This window comes from Malania oleifera, chromosome 7 (assembly GCF_029873635.1).
Source record: "Malania oleifera isolate guangnan ecotype guangnan chromosome 7, ASM2987363v1, whole genome shotgun sequence".
Lineage (NCBI taxonomy): Eukaryota > Viridiplantae > Streptophyta > Magnoliopsida > Santalales > Ximeniaceae > Malania > Malania oleifera.
In genome coordinates, this window is record NC_080423.1 from 105738560 (window position 1) to 105762736 (window position 24177).

The 24177-nt window shown below is 34.8% G+C and overlaps 1 protein-coding gene across 2 annotated transcripts; it reads left to right on the forward strand.

Moving 5' to 3' along the window:
* The first annotated feature begins 2098 nt into the window (after positions 1-2098).
* LOC131159474 (uncharacterized) lies at positions 2099-22197 on the forward strand. Of its 2 annotated transcripts, none has more exons than XM_058114411.1 (13): positions 2099-2318; positions 3222-3250; positions 3358-3460; positions 3761-3932; positions 10664-10849; positions 11101-11261; positions 13574-13844; positions 16651-16865; positions 17136-17234; positions 17326-17882; positions 18326-19095; positions 19274-19472; positions 21809-22197. In XM_058114411.1, exons 1-13 carry the CDS (start codon positions 2135-2137, stop codon positions 21965-21967), a joined length of 3105 nt encoding a protein of 1034 aa, XP_057970394.1. In that variant the 5' UTR covers positions 2099-2134; the 3' UTR covers positions 21968-22197. The 2 variants fall into 2 exon arrangements, with proteins under 2 accessions (XP_057970394.1, XP_057970395.1); XM_058114412.1 differs by having other exon boundaries at positions 17326-17852.
* Positions 22198-24177: the final 1980 nt, after the last annotated feature.

Here is a 24177-nt window from a genome sequence, read left to right on the forward strand (position 1 = left end):
TAAATATATTAATGAATGTCGATATAGAAGTGAATGGCCAAAATGAAAAGAGGCTATCACATCATAATTAAACTCTCTATATATAAAAAAATGGAAATTTTTGGACCTATAGTCCAAACACCAGAAGATGTCCAACCCATTGGATATAAATGGGAATTTATGCGCAAGGGAAATGAAAATAATTAAATTACTCGATATAAAGTAAGGTTTGTGGCACAAGGCTTCTCGCAGAAACTCGAAATTGATTATGAGGAGACATATTCTCCCGTAATAGATGGAATCACTTTCAGATTCATAATTGGGCTAGCAGTCGCTAAACGACTGAGCATGCATCTTATGGACGTAGTAACAACATACCTATATGGATTGTTGGATAGTGAGATTTGTATGAAAATCCCCGAAGGATTTAAATTTCGTGAAGCAAAACCCAGAAATTTATATTCAAATAAACTCCAATGTTCTTTATATAGATTAAAACAATCTGGACAAATATAGTACAATCAATTAAGTGAGCACCTTGTGAAAAAAAGATTCATAAATTATCCAATTTGTCCATGCATTTTTATTAAAAGATTAGAATTTGAATTTGTTATAATTGCTATGTATGTTGATGATTTGAATTTAGTTGGGACTCTTGAAGGGCTAACTAAAGCTGTTAATTATTTAATGACGAAATTTGAGATGAAAGATTTATGAAAGACAAAATATTGTCTTGACCTATAGATTGAGTATGTAAATGACTGAATTCTTGTTTATCAATTTAAATATACTGAAAAAGTATTAAGGTAATTCTATATGAACAAAGTTCATCATTTGGGATCTCCAATGATGGTGCGATCACTTGACATTAAGAAGGATCCATTTCGACCTCATGATGAGGGGGAGGAATTACTTAATCCTGAAGTATCATATTTAAGTGCTATCAGCTCTTTGATGTATTTGTCAAATTGTATAAGACCCGACATTGCATTTGTTGTAAATCTACTAGTAAAATATAGATCTGCTCCTACTCGGCGACATTTGAATGGAATTAAACACGTTATACGCTATTTGAGAAATACATCTAATTTGAGTCTATTCTACTTATTTGATTCCAAATCCCAACTGGTAGGATATGCAAATGCTGGAGATCTATCTAATCCTCACTATGCTCAATTTCAAATTGGATATGTATTTCTTTTTCAGAAAAACTATTATATCTTGAAAATCAGTAAAACAGAAGATTACAACAACATCCTCCAATCATTCTAAAATACTAGCTATCAATGAAACTAGTAGAAAATGCGTGTGACTCATATTAATGATTTCTCATACCCAAGTAAATTGTGGTCTTTAATCAATTAAGGGTATTTGAATGGTTTTATATGAAAACAATGTTGCACGTATCCCAAATTGAGTTATTTTATACAAATGAACTCGAGAAAAATGATAATATAGATGTTTAACAGATTCGATCAAGTGATAATTTAACAGATTTATTCATCAAAACTTTGCCTACTACAACATTGAAGAAATTAATTCATCTTATCGGAATAAAATATCTTAAAAATCTTAGTAGAAAAAGTTAATATATGAGTGGCATAAAAGGGAGAGTATTATGAAAACCATAAGGGTTTAATGACTGTCAATATGTCACTCCTTCGTTTTTTCACCCCAATAAATATTTTACCATCCTTATTGCCCTATAAAAGAGCATCCTCTCCCTTCAACACATTGCATGTTTGAAGGAAGTAGATATATAGTAAGGATAAGAGTAGATGAGAGATAAAGAGAAAAGAAATATTGTGTACAAAGGATAAAGAGGAGATATATTTTATACAAAACCAGTTCCAAATCATCTTATAATTTTTTCTGAGATAGTGAAATTTTTTATAGCATTCGCAAGAGGAGCAGATATAGCCGAACTAAATTTTTATCTCATCTCTATTTATTTTCTTACATCTTTTATAATAATAATAATAAAATAATAAAATAATAATAGTTTTGATCAGACTATTCGAACCGAGCCCCATTCAAATCATCCAAAAGACGACGCGGAGAGGATCCGACTAGCTAATTATTCGCCCCACCCGAATTGATACTGATCCGATCCATGAGCAGAAAAACAGTTGGTAGTCCGGGGAAGCGCAGCTCCATGTGGCTGAGCACCATGGAGGAGAAGATTTCGAAGACTGGAAGACAACTGGAAATAGCAATCGTTCACAAGGTCGGAGATGTCGTTTCCGCCATTAACGATGCGAAGAACGTCGACGAAGTCATATGCGCGCTCCACTCCCTCGCTGTTATGCTTTTCCCTCTCGATTCGTCCCTCCTCTCAGGTCCAACACAAACTCTCAAAGAAAATATCTGGAGTCTCTGCCTGTGTTTGATCATTTAGAAACCCTAGGAAAAAGAAATCCAATTTTGAACTTTTTTCTTCCCATTAATTGAGCTTTATTTAAAATTTTATAACTCAGTTTGGGTCATTTTCTATGGTTATATCATAGTACTATTTATTGCAAATTTCGATGAAAGTTTCTTATTGAAATGTTTAATTTTTATTAGAATATCTTAGAAGATTGAAAATACTAAAATAGAGCTCGAGAATCTCAGTTGTGGACTTGTTATTAGTTAGTTGCAGCTATATATCTTGTGCTACTTCTAATTAGTCATAGGTACTTAATAACTATATATATATATATTAAATTTGTCTCCACTATTGGGCCAATATTTTTGCAGGAGTATTTAAAGAAATGAGAGCTGAGTACCGATGTGAGGGATTTTCTTTGTATATGTAATAGAATAGATAAAATTAGTATCTCGTTACTAGGAAACTGACGGAAAGGAAAAGGAATTTCAAATTTCAAAATGAAACCCAAAGCAGCATGAAGCAAGAAAAAGGATGGCTGTATACACAGACCCACACACAGACAAAGCAGTATGTAACATGGACAAAAAAAATGCAGTTTTCAAATCTCAGCCTCTGTTTGGTTAAATTGTAAACTGAGGAAAAGGAAATCAAAATTTGAACATTTCACTTTATTTTGTGTCGCCTTCAGCTTTAATTTGAAAGAAAACAAAATTTGAGAAGCATACACCACTCAGCCAACAATTGAATTAAGCAACTTGTGTGGGCATCGGTGCATTCTTTTTATGGAAAATACGTTTCAGAACTCAAAACTTGTAGTTGCAAAATTGAGCTAAGAATGTAATTGATTGATTAGTATGTGTTGGAATTGCAGGTAGCATTGATGAGCGCTACAGAGACCGGGTTTGTGTTATCTGCACAATCAATCTTCAAATCCATTTGCACTTTTTTTTGGAAGATTATTTTTCTTGTATCATATTAATTTTTTTTTTGTATTCTAATGTGTTCAGTTGGTTAGCACCAAGGTTCTGTCTGCACAAGATAGGAGTGATTGGTGGGGGGTTTTCTACAGAGGAGTTGCATTCCCAACACTGGCTAGGGTTTTGTTGTATGGTGAGTGTAAGCATCATATGTATGTGTGTTTGTATTATGTATGTTTTGATTCATTATTCACTGAAAAAGATCATATCTTTTAGATTCACTAGCTAAATGTCATACTTGCTTCTCAAGTCCTTGGAGAAATATCCTCAGTAGGAACATAGGTTAATGTAATTATAGGCAGAGAGATTCTTTCTGATGGCTAATATTCTACTAATTTTAATCATTTAATTTATAAAAGTATTTGAGATGGTTTTGTTGGTCTTTTTTGCCTTCCATCTTGTAAAGTTCCCTCTGTATTGTTATTTCATGCAGATATAGCTTCAAGTTGGCTAGCTTGTTTTCCCTTCTCGGCACGGAAGCATGTCTACGATGTTTTCTTTGTGAGTGGGCTTTCTACTGAGGTTGTTCAGGCTGTAGTTCCTTGTCTTCAGCAGGGTGGAAGTGATAGTCTTGATAGCGATGCTGTCCGCTCAAATGCTGAGAGGTACTGGTTGAAAATTTTCTTTTTTGTGAGAACATCTATTGATTTCTGTTTTTAACCTCTCAAAATTTCATGCCACCGAAGATTGTTTACCTTGATTGGCTCATGAAATTATTTCCAATAAATTTCTCATTAGTTATTACTGCACTTGGAACATACATTACCAGTCCACAGCAGTGCAGTGTATCAGGTTTTCTGAAGAAATTGCTATTAGTTTGTAAAGGTTACTGAATTATTTGGTAACAGAAAATAATTACATGATCTCCTTTAGCTTATTCTTTCTTGCCATATTCCATTTGGACTGATTTGTAAATCAGAAAGCTTGGTTAAGATGGTACTAATGTAATCACGGTGTCCTTTTATATTTTGTTGAAACACTTGCATTTAATAGGTTATTTGTTTGTGCACAAGTTACAAACGCATTCATGTTTCTTCTGATATATTTACTGTTATATTTGATATGAATGTGTTTTTATAATGCCATAATTCTCCAAAACACACGGAGTGGGACTTAAACAACTGAAGAAGGCTGAATCCAAGAAACAGTAACGGCATACTTAGTTGTGGAAAACATTTTTCATTTTCCATTTCTAGTTCTCCAAAGAATTTCAAAAATGCCACATTGTTTTCTAGCTTTCCAATGTTTATATGGAGAATGTGGAGAAAAATAAAAAATGTTCTCATGGAAAATGATAAAAATATGTTTTCCTACTTTTTTACACAAATGTTGGAAAGCTAGAAAACTCTGTGGCATTTTTATAGTTCTTTGAAAGAAAATGGAAAACAAAAAATATTTCCACAATTAAACAAGCCCTAATCACTTCCAAATCGGGCACCACTGCACTAGATATTCCATGCTAGAGGCCAGTGCATCAAAAAACAGTTTGTACCTTTTCCATCCTCTTTGCACATAAAAGATCAATTAACCACGATCATACTTCTTTTGTGAAGGTTGTCCCCTATGAGAATGGATTCCCAATAAGCCTCCCAAGTAAAGAAGACAGCTTCCTTAGAATTTTTGTTTTCCACACGGCCTTCCATGGAAAGCAGAACTCACTTAATGTCTTAATTCTTTCAACACAAAGCCAATCCCAACCCTGGTAAAGGAGGAGGGTTCTGTTAGGTCACTGACAGCGAGTTAAAAACTTGTTATATTTGTGCAAAATGAATCTAGAATATTAACTAGGGCATCCTTATGTGTCAGACATTGCACTTTTGCCACTTGATCATTGCAAAAAAGGGCAAGTGTAGGCTAGGTCATCACCTTGCAGCAATGTGCTGTGTTGTTGCCTAGGTACGACCGTACGGGTCAAATATGTGAAAGATTCCGATTGTTCTGGATGTGGGCGGGTAAAGAATCTAGTTAAGGAGACAAAGGTTAGATCAAGAACTTGGAACATAGGGGCCCTTATTGACAAAAACGTGGAGGTAGTTGACACAGTGATTAGAAGAAAGATATAACATAATTTGCCTTCAAGAAACTAACACTACATTGGGGGGAATGAAAACAACATAGGAATGGAATTGAGGTAGTAATAGAATCTTAGTTGGAATGCAGCTACTGGGTTTGCATACCCTTGCAGAATGAACGTTGAAATGAAATTTATTTATTTTTTTAGTGGCAAAAGAAGAGATTTCATTGATTAGAGGAGAATTTACAAAAAAGGGGAAAAGACTTCTCCCATCAAAATTCTGGAAAAATCCAGAAAAAATAAACTAAAAAAACAAACTAGAAAAATAAACATAATACTCATAGCAGAAGATTCCTCCATTCTCGCTGAACCTAAAAAACCTAACTCCCTTAAAGCAACCGAATCCAACACACCATAAAGAAGTCAGGTAATGAACCTTCTCCTGAACCAGCTTCCAATTCATTTTCTCCCTGAAAAAATCTGCACATTGCTCTCTAACCATAATCCCCACAACAATGCAAAAAAAACACATTTGCAAAGTACAACCCTCTCCTTTCTTCTGCCAAGATCCATGACCCTCAACATGGAAAAATTCCATGTTGAAATGGAATGTAATACATGCATTTTCCAAAAATGCCCTTTTAAACAAAAAATTTGGTTTTGATTCTATCCCCCCCCCCCCCCAAGAAGTTCTTGCGAGAGATAATGGGGCTAGGTGATGGGGACATGGCTGTCATCTCCTTCTTGTGATGGAGACTTATCTCCTTCTCATGATGGCAACTCATCTCCTTCTCCATTGCGATATCTTCACCGAGCTGCTGTGATGTTATCATCGCATGAGTTGCTGCTCTCCACAGCTGGAGCTTCCAGAAATCAATCTCCAGCACTGCGATTTTGCCACGAGCCATGGTCTCCATCCAGTGTCATACTGTCATCTCCAACCACAGTGACCCCATGGCCGCAGGTCTTAGTCCACAAAGGGAGATCAAATGAGCGGAAAAGGGCGTTTTTTGGGAATGGATGGTAAGGATATTATGGAGAAAAGTTACTTACAAATCCAGAATCCAGATGAATAGTGCAGCCCATTCGGACCAGAATCACAATCCCACCATTTGCAAGAATCATGATTCCATACTAAATCCTGCCCTAATTCTTTCTTGAAACCAAAACATAGGAATGGGAATTGAGGTCTGAATTTCAATTCCATTACAATCCTAATTCCACCAACCAAATGCCATGTAAGTGAGTAGGGGGCAAAAGTAGAGAAATTTTAAAAAACCATTAAAGCTTTGGTATTGGAATGAAAACCGTAAGTATGGGGTATGAATCATTGTAGACAAAGGCCTAAAAGATAGTATTGTAGATGTTAAAAGAGTAAGAGATAGAATCATAAAAATTGAGATGATCTTAGGGCAAAAGTTATCAAGTGTCATTAGTTCTTATTCTTCTCAAGTTGCCTTAGTGGAAAACATTAAAAAGCAATGTTAGGAAGATATGGATAATATTGTGCAAGATATATAAGGGAGTGAGAAAATATCATAGGTGCAATTTGAATGGTCACACTGAAGGACAATAAAGTCTATGCGGGGATATGTGGAGGACATGGATATTGAGATAAAAATGAGTTTGGTGGGTGAGATGCTCCTAGACTCTACTATGTTGTGAGATCTTATAACAATGAGAACATGCTATAACAAGAGAGAATAACACTTAAGTAACCTTCTAGAATGGACCAAATAAAATTCTAATAGGCAATTTTTCTTAGTAGACCGTTTATTGTGTAAGGATTGTAAGTTATTCAATTTGAGTACACAACTTAGAGTAATTGGATATATGGATTAAAAATGAAAGAGAAAGGGTAACATAGATCAATGTAAGAGGACTAGGTGGTGGAACCTAAAGGGAGAAAATATAATATAAAGTGATAAAAGATGGTGGCTGGATGATCGGAGATAACATTGACGCTGACATTCTTTGGAGTACAGTTAAGTAGTTCTATTAAAGAGATTTTGAAAGAAGTTTTAGGTGAATCTAGAGGAAGATGCATGATGCATGATTAGTAAAGACAGTTGGTGTGAGATCAAGACATCCAACAAGTAGTTAAGACGAAAAGAATATGATACATGACATGCCAAATTTGTAAGAACATGGAAAACTTTGAAACTATAAAGACACAAGAAAAGATGTGCAAAAAAAAACTTGTAGTGAAGCTAAACATAGAGCTTATAATAATTTATATACTAGACTAAATGCCACAAAGGGGAAAATGACATAAACTTGTTGGAGCTAGAGAAAGAAAGAGAAGAGACTTGGGCAACAAATGTGCAGAAAATGAGGATGATCGTGTTTTAGTTGAAGAAGAGGATAGTCAAGATACAAGAGAAAGATGGCAACTGATTTTAATATGCTATTTAATGAAAACCAAGTGGAAGACTTAAACTTAGAATTGCCAAATGAGGAAACAACTGAAATTTTGAGAATTGTCCACAAAATTAGAGTCAATGAAGTTAAGTATTGCATTAAAGAAGATGAACATAGAAAATCTAAGACCTAATGACATCCCAATTGAAGTTTGTAAATTCCTAGGTGATAATGAAACAATATGATTAACCAATTTATTTAGGACAATTATAAGAAAATACTCGATTAATGTAGGAAAATATCTTTAAATACAAAAATAAAGGAGATATGTAAAATTATAATGGCTGTCGTGGAATTATAGTTATGAATCATACAATAAAACATTGGGAAAGGGTAATTGAACAAAGACAGGTTAGAAACAAGGATTTTAGAAAATCAGTTTGGTTTTATGTGCAGGAAATCAGAAGTTATATTTCTATTAAGAAGATTAATGGAAAAGTTTAGGGGAAAGTACAGGGACTCGCATATAGAGAAGTTATACTGTGGTTCTAGGAAAAAAGGGAGCATATAGGAAGTATATCTATATAATGAAGGATATGCATGATATAAAGCAATGACTAGACTTAGAAATACATGTGGACAGTCTAGGGAATCTTCAAACAATAGGTGTACATTAAGGGTCTATTTTGAATTCTTTTCTTTCTTGCATGAGAGATGGATGAAGTTCCTAGGGATATCCTATATGAGGTTCCATGGTGTGCGTGTGCACATGCACACGTGTTTTGTTAGGTCTTCTATGGTGTATGTTGTTTCCACTTGATATTGTCTTGATTGATGAAACTAGAGGTGGAGTAGAATATAAGTTATAATTATGGAGGGAAGCTTTAGAATCTAGAAGTTTTAAGATAAGTAGAAATAAAACAGAACACATAAAAAATGTAATTTTAGTTATTTTAGGAGGAATATTGGATAAAATATTAAACTTTATGGTCAAGAAATTATTGGCACTAGTAGATTTTGATACCTTGGATCCATTTATGCAAATTGAAGGAGAAACTGAAGAAGATGTAATATTTAGAGTAAAAGTAGGTTGGGTAAAAAAGGAGAAGTGTTTCAAGGTTGTTGTGTAATCATAGAATTATATATATATTTAAAAGTAGAACAAATGGTTCTCTTGGCCTCCAAAACCCAATGCTAAATTTGAATAAAATAAAAAAATAAAAAAATTATAACCAGTCAAAATTTCTTTGTACAATTAAAGAAACAAATAAAATATATATTATATTGGCCCACTTTAAGATACATAATTATTGAGCTTTTCTCTAAAAGAAAAACATTCATTAAACATGTGGGCGACACATATATAAATTAATTGCAGTTTTGTTTAGAAACTACCCAAAATTTGACAATTACTTTTGTATTCTTCATTCCTGGTCCTATGCATCCCAAGGTACACAATAAGTTGACAATGTGATAGAAGTAGGTTTTTAGCATTTTATTTAGAAATTAATTCATAAATTGAATTGAGCGATTAGCTTTTTGGATAGAATAAGAGATAGCAAAAAAAGTATCTTTACAAATTATTTAAGTTATGTTTTAAATTGTTATTTTTATAATAATATTTTACTAATAAAGTCTCAAAGTATGTATATTGCACTATATTTTAAAAATTAAATAGTTAAACCATTGTGCATTGCACAGGTACCCTTAAAATATGCTATATGGATTAGAATGTTGGGAAACTAAGAAATAACACATCCAAAATGTGAAGTTGCTAAAATGAGAATGTTAAGGTGGATGAGTACATTGAGTAGTATTATTCCAAATGATAAATTGTGGAATGAATACATTCTTGGTGAGATAGGATTAGCCGTTGTAGAAGATAAGGGAAGAATGGGCTAAGATGGTTTAAATACTTGCATCATAGGCCAAATAACACACATGGGGAGTAAGCTAGTTAATGTTAGTGGCAGTGTGGCACTAGGAGGAGGAGGAGGGGTAGAGTTGGAATAACTTGGATTGAGATAGTAAGGTTTTGACCACCCTCCAATTGTTAAGAGGATATTGCCCTATATGATGCAGAATGGTAGAACTGTAGAAGATGATTCATGTAGCTGGTGCTAACTAGCTGGACTTAAGGATAGGTTGCTATTGTTGTTGTAAACTAGCACTTTTCTTCTTGGCTACCTCAAATTATCACCCTTGTATAGATTTTGGTGTCAAAAGACTACCTCTTCTAATTCCCCTTATTGAAACTCTCTTCTGAAAATTCAATTCCAAAGCATCCCATCATGCTGATGCACAAGTGAATTGAATGCCAATCTTGCTTATTTCTTGAAATGGTAGAAAAAAAGCTCTTCAAATGATGAAGAGCGCAGGAAATAGATCTCTGATCATATCACCTCCATGCCAAACATCCACAAAAAAATGGTTCTATTGCTGTTACCCAGCACAGAAACAAAAAAAATTCGAGCTCCTTTCCTTTCATGATACCATTCCACAGCCCCACTTCAATAGAAAATCTCACCTCCTTAGTTAATTAGCCCCTTCTGTGAGCTCAAGCTCCTCAGCTATATCTCTTTTTTTTGACAGCTGTCAAGTCTAATGAGAATCTCCATAGCCATTTACCCAGAAAGCCCTACTAAAGTGCTGGAGCACCTCAAACCAAGATTCCCCTGTTTCCCTTTAATTTTAACAGTCTTTACTTGTAAAAAAACTTGAATTCATCAAAATAATGTTTTTACTCCCTCTTTCTTCCTCCTTTCAAGAATCACATTAATTTTCTGAAGAGTTAGTTATAGATATGATGTATGGCAATCCTCATTTCAAGCAGCAATCTTACAGAACAAATAAAAATCAACAGTCGTGTTACAATATCTTAAGCTGATATTCTTTGACATATAATCTTATTGTCACAAACTGATAAGGTATATTTGGACATTTTCTTTTACATTTTGGCAGATTGCTTGTAATATGCTTGCTTGAAAATAATGGGGTGCTCCATATGGCTAGAGAATTTAGCTTTTCTTGCCAATCTGAAGATTTGGCTGGTGAAAGGCTTAAGACAGCTATATCTAGGGTGGCTCAGCTTGTTGCTTCTATTCCTGACAAAGCACAACCACGAGCTCCAACCTCACTTTCATCACAGTATCCTTACTTTCTCCTGATAAGTTTTGCATTTTTTTTTTATGCATTTGTATATGAGGGCCTGCTTGCATTTATTAAATGAAAATATCTTTGAGATATAAATGCAATTTATGTCAACCAGATGCCCTGAAAAGCTGCATTTAGATTTTGGATTTGAAAATTTGAACGTCAGTTGTTTACTTTCTACTTTTCTACCATCCTTTTCTCTTTAGTTCCCCTTGTTTATTGTTTATTCTTAACTGTAGTAATAGTTTGTTCTTCAAGCAAATTACAGTTCAACTTCTGGCTGAAGCTGAAGAAAGAGATACTGGGTTGAATGATAAAGCATTTATCTTAGATAAAAGTAATATGACTGCAACCTTGCTATTTCTTGGGGAAACATTTGCTCGCATCTGTCGGCGTGGCTCTGCAGGTATCCAGAATATTTCATGCACTTTTCGTTTAAAATTTTTATATCTGCCCAAGAAGTGCACAAAAATGTTTCATTAGTCATGCTTTGCTAAGAATTTATTTTTTCCTTCCATCAAATGAAAGAAAAACTGAGACAAGAGTGGCAGTGGTGATGGAACTGTGACCTTTTTTTGCCTTTTCGTGCCACCAACTCCCTCACCCACTTCCAGCTAATAGTTGAAAGTTGTGGAGAAATAAAATTTTTTGAGATGTTTTCTTGCCAGGTGTAAATGTTCTTGTCTGCAGTGTAATTGTGAGTGATGCTTTCTTGACAGCTGTACAATGTTAAAAATGTGTCAGAGATCATCTCTAATATGTTTTTCCATCATAAAATGCTACAGTATTAGTTTTTTTTTTTTTGGTTTCCAGAGAGGTCGAGATTTTTTAGTTTCCGTCATAAAATAGCACTAGTAGATTTCGATACCTTGGATTATGCAAGCTGAAGGAAAAATTGAAGATGATGTAATGCATAGAGTTAAAGCAAGTTGAGTAAAATGAAGAAGTGCTTCAAGTGTGCTCCGTGATCGTAGAATACTCTTAAAATTAAAAGGGAAGTTTTATAGGACAGCTATAAGACCAGCTATGCTATATTGATCAGAATGTTAGGTGCCGAAGAAACATAATATCCAAAAAATAAAAGTTGCTGAGATGAGAATGTTTAGATGGATGAGTGGTATAACATTGAAAGATAAATTAAGGAATGAACATATTCACGGTAAGTTAGGTGTAGCTCCTATAGAAGATAAGATAAGGGAGGGATGACTCAGATGGTATGGACACTTGCAACGTACGTCACATAGTGCGCCAGTGAAGAAGAGTTAGTTTGTTACTGTGACGGATAGTAGAAGGGGTAGGGAGATAGTAAGGATTTAATATCCTTGAATCTATCAAAGGAAATGGTCCATGATCGCATAAATTGGCGGAAAATGATTCATATAGCCAACCCCACCTAGTGAGACTTAAGGCTTGGTTTTGTTGTTGTTGTTGTTGTTTAGAGAGGTCGAGATTTTTATCCACATGCCTATTTTTATCTATGATATTTAAGCAGTAAATATTTTATTACACCATCTGCATATGATAATCTTAGTTGTGATGTTAAAGTAAAATTAACAATTGGTGATGTTCAATTATTCTTGGTCTTACATCACAAATTCTACGGAGAGGGGCTGGCACAAGGACCTCACTGGAGTAAACTTGAAACCGTCTATTTAGATTGGTCAAAAAACTAAAAGAACTTTTTCCACATATTTGGTGCTGTTAGGGCCTAATATACATTGACAGTCCACAACTAACTGCTTAAGCTTTTAGGTGAAGTAGTATTCTAATACGGTATCAGAGCACATTGCCAGGAGGTCCTAGGTTCTCATCTTGTTGCTGTGTTATTGTTTGTTTGTTAAGACCTATCTTATTCCCTATAATGGGTGTTGTTTATCATCTGTTTATCTCTTCACATGCTGTTGGGCTGCACATGTGAGGGAGTGTTAAGACCTGATTTACATTGTTGGCTCACAACCTAACAGTTTAGGATTTTAGGTAAAGTAGTATCTAACAGGTACCTATTTGGTTGGTGAATCAGTTAAGAGCTGCCACCATTTATGAGATATGGAACATGGCTATGCTCGTTAGTTTAGATGTCATTTTATTGAAAATGTGATGGTTATATGGAAGAACTTTGAACAACCATTTTCAAAAATCAAGTGAAAGTGTATTAAATATGTATTTTCGATCATTCTCACTCTGTTCTAGATTTACTAGTCACACAGGGAATTAACTATTGATGGGTCTCACTGTAAAAAACCACAATACACATGTTTGGCGAAGTAGATGAGGATTAAATTTTTGTTTCAGGACTGAGTTTTTGTTTGAAGTGTACGTGTTCAAATTGCTAAAACACCATTGGAAACTTGAATCAAGATGTGCTGGAGTGCAAATGGTCAATTCATAAATCAAATGGCTGGATTGTGTTGACTTGCACATTATTGCTTTTGGCCAATACTCTATGCATTAGTGAACTTTAGTGCAAATATATATAAGAATGGCAGGCCTGTAAAAGAACTTATGAAAATTTTTTTGTTTTCAGATTATTGAAATTTTGTAACAATATTATAAAATTCTGCTATTAAAAACCCCACAATATGAAACAAGATGCAGAACCCTCAATTTTTCTTTGGAACTTAGGTTCTCCCATAATTATCTTTCTTTCATCTTGTTAAGTGTCAACGTGGACAAGATAATATTAAAAACTAACATTAGTATTGGTTTTTCTGTTTGCAGATGTGTTGCTAGGTGAAGTGTTGCCTCAGATTCTTGGACATGTTCGGGTCTTCTTACGTTCTAACATTTCAAATGTTGTGGATGCAATTGAGTCAAAACCTGGTTCCAAATTTTGGTTGAGGCTGATGGAAGCAATCAAGGACCCATATGCTGTTGAGCGATTGTCAGAACACATTTTTCATCAACTAGCAGCTGAGGGTGCCAGTGATGAGGAAGCTTATTGGGTTCTCTGGATATTGTTTCATCGCATTTTTCATCAAACATCAGTCAGGTTAGTGCAACTTTTCATTTCTATGAAGGAGAACTGAACATCCATTGCATTTATGTCATGCAACTCAGGTGTTTGTCATTTCTTTTCATGGTAAATATGGAATGCATGGAAACTGAAATGTCTTGGAGTTTGACTTGAGTTCATAATTTTGAAATACCTAGGTCAGGGGAATGTTGATGATCCATCTTAAACAACTTTTATCTGCAAGCACATCACCTAAAGTTTTTTTTTAATAGAAAAAGAAGCTTTATTGAAACTTGAAACTAGCAAGGAAACAGATACAATAAAGGAGAACAAAAACTCTCCACTTGTGAAAGAAGAGAAAAGAGGAACCACATCAGCTTAATAAACCCACCAGTCTGATTGACATCTTGAAAACAGCAGCCCTTGAATGGCCTGTGCTACGAGCCCAAAGAGAAGCCAAATACTGCACGCTACTCCAAAGAAGCCCCTTTGATAATCTCTTTCAAGAAAACATTCTAGCTTCCTTTCTTACTAAATTCCCCATAACACAGCACAAAGAGCACACCTCCAAACCTCTTAACATCCTTGCCCTTTTCAAAACCAGCAAAAGAAATAGTCAAGAGCTCCTCCACCAAATTTGAACAAATCCACGCACACCAATACTCCAAATAGTGTTTTACTCCACAAACCCCATGCAAATTGACAGTGTAGAAACACATGTGACCCATCCTTGGAGCTACTCCCATACATGAGTCATATATCGAGATACTAAGCTTTAGAAAGCCTCATACTCTGTAGTAGATTGTTGGTGTTAACTCTATAAAGTGTCACCAGCCAAACTAATGCCTTTATCTTACAAGGAATTTTAGCTTCCCATCTGCCTTGATGAAGATGAAAAGACAAGTCAGCATAATAAGGTGAAAAAGAAAGATTTATCAGCATAATAGGGTGTAAAAGAAAGATTTAATCTTTTAAATCCCTTCTAAAATGAAAATTCCAAAAAATGAGTCAGTCTTACGAATAAGAAATGTGCAAATCACATCAAAATGGTGGGGATAAAGACGATATAGTCAAGCAAAGGAACAGGATAATGTTACACCCCCCCCTCCCCACTCAAAAAAAAAGTTCGAAAATCTTTCCAAAACATAATATTATTACCTCTACCGAACCGAGACTTTGTTAGAGAGAAAAAAAGGTTAAACCTGTGAGATGAACCTCCAAGGACTCTTAAAGCCCAAATTAGCATCCCACACCTTATCTTGTATGGAAAATTTATTTTTTATTGCTTTGTGCCAAAGGGAACCCACCTCCAAGGGAAACTGCCACAACCATTCTGCCAAAAGGGTAGTGTTTTTAGACACCAAATGACCAAGACCCAACTCTCCTCCTTAATTCAACCTATACACCAACCCCTACTTGACCAAATGATCTCTCCTCTTCCCTACATCAGACCATGCAAATCCATTATAATAGTCTCAAGCTTTTGAGTTGCCCCTCCCAAAATCCTAAAAGGATATAAAAAGTACAGGGGAAAGAAAGCTGGCCTGTATGAGAGTAATTCGACCACCAAAAGAGACAATGCTTCTATCCAACCAACCAATTGCTTAATTACCTTGGTTCTGGATCGCAAAATGCTAAAAAGCAGGATTTTCTCCCAAAGGGACTTCTAACTAGGTCAAAATGGCCACTCTAAAACACCACACCCAGCTAGAAAGGTCAGCTTCAAAATCCTTTCATAACTAACATTACCGCCTTAACACCACTCTTCTCCAAATTAATTTTAAGGCCCAGAGACCTGTCAAAAATTTGCAGTACAGTAAGGATGTTAACAAAAGAGTTAACAAGGTCACCTAAGAAAATAATGGCATCATCAGCGAACAACGAACGAGGCACTACCACCTCCTCCTTTCCCATCTTAATACCCTCACAACCCCCTATCTACAGCCCTATCTATCATCCTACTCAATTCATCTACCAAATGGACAAATAAAAAATGGGGATATGGGATCCCCTTGCCTGAACCCCCTAAATGACCTAAACCACTCCTTAGGCTGCTCATTAATTATCACTGAAAACTAAGCATTAGATAAAAACCCCCCATCCAATTCCTTCACCTATCTCCAAACCCTTTCCTCCTAAGCACCCTATGCAAGAATTCCTAACTAACTCTATAATAAGCCTTTTCAAAATCTAATTTCAACACAAGCCCTTCTTCTTTCTGTGACGAACATCCTCCACTGATGAGCAACTAAATCCCAACCCCTCCGCCCCCAACAGAAAGGGGCCCAGGGGGGCGGGGGGGAATAAGGAACAGAAGCACTTTGAGCAAGAGAAATAGTATCCTTGCATACGGATTTCTACCTATTAGCAAGAACCTTAGCAATGATCTTATACATGGTAGATGCTCAAATAATAGGCTGAAACTCTGACACCTTAGTGGACCATTGCCTCAAGTTCTCATGTGAAAGTGGCTGGTTTTGCTACTCTGACTTTGTCTAGCAATAAATTTAGGGTAAACACCCACCATTCTCCCCACATTCTTTGACAATCAGCTTTAGTGTTTTAAACAAATCTCAACAATAAGTTTTAGTAACATTAAATTTTTAATGTAAGGATCCCTGGACTTTTTTATTGTAGACATGTGTGATGGATAGAGCACATAACATACCAATCAGCTTTAAGGAAATTTTAACAAAATTTGATTGCAACTTAGGGCAGAAATTTATTATTGTTTTTTGAATAATGGTGGCAATGTGGCATAACATTTATCATTTTCAATCAACACAAGGTTACAGTGCCTTCTATAATACTGAACATTTATTTTCATAGTTTCTGTTTCCAGGTCACTATTTATTGACAAGTTCTTACTCTGGAAAGTATTTCCCATTTGTTGCTTGAGATGGCTCCTTCAATTTGCCGTTCTCGAACGCCCTCCTAATGCTGGCACACTGAAAGGAGGCCAAAATAGTCATAATTTGATAAATGTACTGCAATGCTTGGTTACAGTGTGGTCTAAAAGGGAATTCGTGCAATCAGCCTCAATGGAGCAGCAAGCTTGTATCCTTTCTCCCTTTTCCACTCAGTCCTATACCTTCAATATTCTAGAGAGAAGATTTATGTGATCTGCCAGACTGAAAATAATTGGAAAAACATGCAGATGCATTGTGACCAATAGTTTTTTTTTTTCTTCCATAAGTTCTGTTGCCCAAGAAAAAGTCACATTTTAATAGTCTTTTCTTTTTATTATTGTTAATGAGGCATAGCAGCATTTATCTTTGACTTGTTACACTTTTTTCCATTCTGTTACCCCCTTGATTTGAGATTCAGATGTAACTGCAGCAGTAGGCCTTTCTCTGGAGAAGATGTCAAAAGAAGAACTAGATGCAACTAAGGAAGTGATGCACTCTATCCTTCAAGGAGTTAGCTGTAGACACTTAGTCCTTTGTTATTTGTTGAAGTATCTTGTTAAGGGATTGTTGGTAATGCTCATCTCACTTGATGTTCAAAATGCTGGCAGGTAGGCTTGAGAGCCCTAATGATTTGGTTAGGAGAATGGCAAGCGGTGTTGCTTTGGTATTTTCTAAAGTCGTTGATCCGAAGAATCTTTTATACCTTGATGATAGCTGCAGCCAAGGTACTGTTGACTGGGAGTTTGGCTTAACTACCCCAGGCAAAAAGATTCCACCTGCCTCACATCGTGCAGGAAAGAGTCTTGACAAGATAGGAACATCCACAACCTCAGAGCCTAGGAAGGAACTCAACTGCAGAGCTGACATAGTTAAACATGAGAAGGGTAAAAAAAATAAATTTAATGAATTCAAGTTGATCAATCCAGATGAGATTATTGATCCAGCGACAATTACTAATGAATCGTTCTCTGATGATGACATCAATGATGATAATTCAAGCGAAAATTCTGAAAGCTCAAGCGATTCATCCTTACAACCATATGACTTGTCAGATGATGACACAGATCTGAAAAGGAAATTCTCGCAGTTGGTTGACATAGTAGGGGCATTGCGGAAATCTGATGATGCAGATGCTGTAAGTAATTATTTTATACATGCAGATGCTGTAAGTACTATGGTTCATTACTTACATTCCCAAGGTTCTCTTGACGGTAAACTTCTAATATATTAGTTAGTGTTGGTTGTGAGTTCCACATGATTTCCCATTTGTGAATTTTCTTGTGGTGAAACTTGAGATAAGATAGTCAAGAATTTGATCTATTCCACCGTGTTGTTATAATTGTTATAGTCATAAACTAATTGTTGATCTTAAGATGGAGGGTGCAGCTGTGCAATATATGGTGGCGGCAACCTAGTGCAGTCGGTTTTGACTCCAACATTTTGAATGTGGAAACTACATATGCATGATTTCTGTGTCTGTAGTCTGAAAGCAGTTCATCATGTATTGAACAGTGATGAGTTAAATATATTTTAAGGACAGAATTTGAGCATTTGGTGAAATATTCCTTCCAGATAATTAGTTTTTGTCTATTGTTTCTCTTTTTACAGGTGGAAAGGGCTCTTGATGTCGCTGAAAAGCTTGTGCGTGCATCACCTGATGAACTTTTTCATGTTAGTGCAGATCTAGCTAGAACACTTGTACAGGTTCGCTGTTCTGATTCAACTATAGAAGGAGAGGAAGAATCAGCTGAAGAGAAGAGACAAAAAGCACTGGTTGCATTGCTTGTTACATGTCCTCTTGAATCTCTTAACACTCTCAACAAACTATTATATTCACCCACTGTAGATACCAGCCAAAGAATCCTTATACTTGATGTCATGACAGATGCAGCACTGGAGCTTGCTGCTGCTAAAACAATGCAGCTGAAGCAACCACAGAATCCGCTCATATCAACCACTTCAGAGACTCCATCCTGGTTCTTGCCCAGTAGCATAGGTCCTCCTGGAGCTGGTTCCTGGAAACAGATCTCAGAAACAGGAACTGGATTAAACTACTCGTATTGTTATGAAAGAGAACTTCCCTCTAAACCTGGTCAGATCAAGAGAGGGAAGACACGCCGATGGAGCGTTAGATCAACAAATTTATCAGAAAGCCAGATAGAATGGTTGCAGAATAAGTTTCCTGTACATGCAGCAGCATTTATGCTTCCAGCCATGCAGGGTTTTGATAAGAAAAGGCATGGTGTTGATCTGCTTGGTAGGGATTTTATTGTCCTTGGGAAACTTGTACATATGCTGGGTGTTTGTATGAAATGCGCAGCCATGCATCCCGAAGCATCTGCATTGGCTCCACCTCTTCTGGATATGTTAAGCTCCAGGTACTGAATAAGAGTAAATAATTGCTTTAAAATAGGGCTATAATGGTCTATTTGATCATTGCGTGGTGGGTTAGATTTGTTGCTTGGATGGCTGGTTCACACTTACATCTGGTGTGTGCTAGTTTGCCTTGGCTATGTTTCAATCTGTTAGCTAACCTTACAGTGCAATTACTTGCAGTGAGATATGCCAACACAAGGAAGCATATGTAAGAAGATCTGTCCTTTTTGCTGCTTCATGCATACTGGTGGCACTTCATCCCTCTTATTTAGCATCTGCACTGATTGAAGGAAATCCTGAAATTTCTAGAGGGCTTGAATGGGTTCGCACATGGGCTCTGCATGTTGTTGAATCAGACACTGATAGAGAATGTTATACGGTAAAGCTCAACAGAGGCAGTTCATATTCTTGCTCTGTTTGTTGGCATGGTCTTGAATTTTCATGAAATTGTCAAAATTTATATTTTCAGCATCAATTTTGAAATGAGAGTCATTGAAATTTCCATGAATCATATGAAATTTATCAAAATCTTGAAATTTCAAAGTTTCTTTTGGAAATTTGACGAAGGAATAAAATTTCCTTGAAATTGAAATTTGAGATTTGAAATTCAAAATTGAAATTTCTCTCTTAATATATCTTCTATTGTGTTGAAAACAAAGACAATTAGAAGACAGATATGAATTATAACTTTCGGACCTCTGAGATTTTATGCATACTTGAACTTCGATATTAGCTACAACATTTTATTCAACCATTTATGTAAAAAATATCTGTATTCATAGTAATTAAATATGTTAATATGATTATTATTATTAGATTACCACTTTAAAAGCTTAAGCTGTTAGGTCGGGGCCAACAATGTATATCAAGCTTTAACACTCCACTGGTCGTGCAGCATGACAGTACATGGAGAGATAAGTACACAATAAATAACACACACTACTGGGTATACAATAATTTTTTTAAACACCACACACAAACTGCGGGCAACAAGTCTAGAACTCAGGACCTCTTGGTAGCCAGCTCTGATGCCATATTAAATTACAACTCCACCTAAAAGCTTAAGCTGTTAGATTGTGGGCCAACAATGTATATCAAGTTTTAACTTATGTTGAATATGTTGATATGATTATTATATTACTTATGTTGTATCTTATGCACTACATATTAGACATTTATATATTTATCTATGGTACCTCAGTTTTAAATCCTGTCATTATAATGTTTTCTTATAGTTGCTAAAGTTTCATAAAAAAAAACTCCACATTTACCTCTAATTTCCATAATTTAAAATAATGTAGGAATTAAGATTGACCTTGGCTTCGAAAATTCCACACTTTTGAAGTCTTGAATTTTTGGTAGAAATTGATATTTTAAACCTTGCTTGTAGGTCGGGTTGTATGTTTCTATTTGTTGAACCTGTGGATATTGTTCCATTAGCTGTTAGACTCCTTTGCAGATGTAGTGATAGTTCATGAAACATAAACACTTCACTAATTCTAACATACAACACATTTTTTGATGGAATTGCAATTTAAGTGGTTGACAAAAATACCCAGCACCCAGCAAAGAAAAGAAAGGTGGTTGATGGAAATTGTTGCCAACACACATAGGGTAAAATGATATTTATGCAAGCAAGATTTGTATACCATCTGATTTTCTCCACCATGTGTGTATGTTCATCTAATCTTATTTTGGCTTTGGAGTTGCTATTCATCTCAAATCATAACAAGCTGTTCATTCCAAAGTCATCTTAGTGAGGGTACAATTTTGCTGGTTCAGTAATAGATCATAACTAGAATATGGATTGGTCCTTTTAATTATTGCCTTCGCTGGATCCCCCTTTGGTGAGGATGCATGTGTCCATGCATTGCAGGCCCCAAATTTTATTTTTTTGTTGGATCTTTGGATCCATCCATTTTATCTTTGAGCTCTTTGTAGATAATTTGACAGAATGGATTTATGACTAGGAAATGCTGGTTTCCCTCATTCTGTTTTTCTTTACACTCTGATCAAAGTTATGCTCCATATTCAACCTGGGCAATGTCAACTGACTAGTTTGTGTTTCAGGCTAGTGCATACTTTTATGATAACACATTGAACCTTTACATTAAAACAACCTACATTTGGACAAAATAATTCTAGTTGCTATAGGGGGAAAATGAATTCCCTGAATTATGCGTGCCATCTTAAGCATATATTGTTTGAATTAGTTTGGAAGTTTATATTGGCCAGAGGTACTGATTGAACAAGGGCTGAAACCAGATGTTCACTCGAGTGTAATATCTTTGTTTGAAACATTGTTCCAATGTGACATGAATCATTGTGCTCTTACATTACATTTGCTCCAGAGAATGAAATGAGTGGAAATGGAATGGAATAAAAGATACGAAAAAATGGAGCAACCAGTTCCATTCCATCTTATCCCTTTCTTACTTACCAAACATAGCTAATGGGCTCTTGGCATTTGATTTCCTAGCCTCGGCTTAATGTTTTTTGTTGTTTATGTGAAGCTATATGCAAGCAGTTTAACTTCTCTTTCTCATTTTTCATTTTGAATTCTTGGTAATTAATCGTAAACTTTTAGCCATATTAATTTAAATTTTGCTATTTAATCATTTTTTTCCTGCATGTTACTGATTTGGATCTCCTTAAGATTGTATTTTCCATTTCTCCACTGGCATGACTGCTATGCACCTCTTTTGGGAGTTGCAGATGGCCATGAAATGTCTCCAACTTCATGCTGAGATGGCCCTCCAAGCTTCACGGGCTCTGGAATCGGCAGCAGAGATGAAGGCACAAGGTGTTGGTCTGCCTAACAATCTGTCAAAGGGAACTATAAAAATTCCTTACTCAAGAGTAGAGTACAAATAAACCTAGGGTTCCTGCAGCTGTGGAGCCCTTCTGTACAGTTGTTATGATTGTCTAGGCTCTTATTGTTTAAAAATCCAATGATGGACAGTATTCTGTTCGATGTATGTTAGTTTTGAAGGTGAGATTTGAGAATTGTCATCCTTTTATCTATTTCATGTTAATTTTGGTTCGAACAATACCAATTTTGCATGATTATTTGTCTTAGAATGCACCATATTTTTCTTTGTGAATTGTTAATATCCTATCAAATGCTTATTCCATTTCTTTAGTAAGGTAATGGTATATTCCTACATAATAGCTACCCATTTTCATCTTATTTCATAGTCTATTTAGAATTTGAAAAACATTAGGGTAAGGGGAAAAAAAAAATATGAACGAATCAACTTTTTTTGTGTTTGATTGCCCAGCAAAGTAAGAAGAAAAATGAAAAATTTACTAAGTTATGAACAAAATTTTGATTTTACACATCATAAGCATTTGATATTTTTTAATTATTAACTATATTAAAATATATATTTACATATAATGGTATTTGATATGAATAGAAAATATGATGAAAAATGAGTTTTTTTTTTTCTTTCCTTTTTTACTAATAAAATTTTTTATCTAAATGGATCCTTTATGAATAAAAAAACATTACTTGGTTCACATAATAAAGTTATATAAAAAATGATAATTTATATATAAAAAAGTTATTCATATTTAAGTAACTCTCATCTTTTTTATATGGCAATTTTTCTTGCAAGCTTTTGTATTCCTAAATTGTAACCATTAAATTTTTAGTTTCATTAATGTTCGTTGCTTGAACCAAATATTGAGGTATTGAAAGTGGAATGAAATATAGATATAAATAAAATTACACAAAATGAAGTGATAAAATCAATTTCACTTCATGCAATTTCAATCCATTCTGGATTATTTCAACAAATCAAACGCACGGTTGAAGCTAAGACTCACTACTAATCATGACACTCTCATAATGAAAATATCTATTAAAGGTATTCAATATTAATTGGAATGTTTATGGTGACCACTATATTATCACAAAATGAGGGATGCAAGGAGTGGCAACACGAGGAGTAAAACAACAATATAGGAAAAACAACAGCACAAAGAGATGAAGTTAAACCCTATGAAATACAATTTTTATTGAGTTTATACTGAATGTCCATAAGAATAGTATTTACAATCTTGCAAACGTTTGTTAATAATAGTATGGCTTTCAATATGTGATATATAATAGTATTCCATAGAAACTTTATGTAGCACTTATTAAGGAGATAGATGATCGTTCTTCATTTCAATTTGAGGCATATTTTATAAAATTTATCGATGATGAAGCTATAAAATAAAGTTTTTTTGAAATTTCACATTTGAAAAACAAGTGATTTCTATTTGTCATAAATATATTGCAAAAGCAAACAAGTAGCAAGTTAAACTTCACCCCGATTGTGAACATTTTCCAAGGTGTTTAGCCTATCGAGTGTCGTAAACCAACTAATAAAAGAGTGCTTTGGATTATTCGAATTGAACTGCATTGTGTTATGCCAGCTGATGATGGGTTTTTGCTCTTATATAATTTCAGGCTGAATTTAGAGGGAAAGAACATAAATGCAAAAGAAAGAACATAGATATTAGTCCCATAATTATCTTTAAACTTGTTAATTTATTAATTTATCCATTATTTTAAAATTCTTATTTTAACTATAAGCCTCCAAAAGAATGAGGGCTTTCTAAAAATAATTTATATTACATTTTGGAACACAAGTTTCGTATCTTCGATTTAAATCTGTATGAATTTAAATAAAATATTGTACAAAATTATATCAAATCCCACTTGAATTCACATAAATACGAATTTTCAACCTAAAACATTTTTACTCCCAAAATACTACTTAGAGAAGAATGCAAATTGAAACTTGCCTCTAGTTTCTTTTTTTTTCTTTTTTCTTTTTTAATTTTTTAACGTCCGTGAACTCTTAACTTGAGTCAATCCTTCGAACCCACCTAAGCAGCACTAAATCAAGAGATGAAAACATTACCATCTACTCATGCTCCCAAATACTACCTTAAATCTTTCAGATTGAAGCACAATCATAATTTACAATGCATTGTCCCCCTATATATCAACACCATTAGGTTACAATTTGCAGTTCTCAGAAGCGCTATAAAATATTTTGGCCATAGATAAACTTTTTTTTTGCAAAATA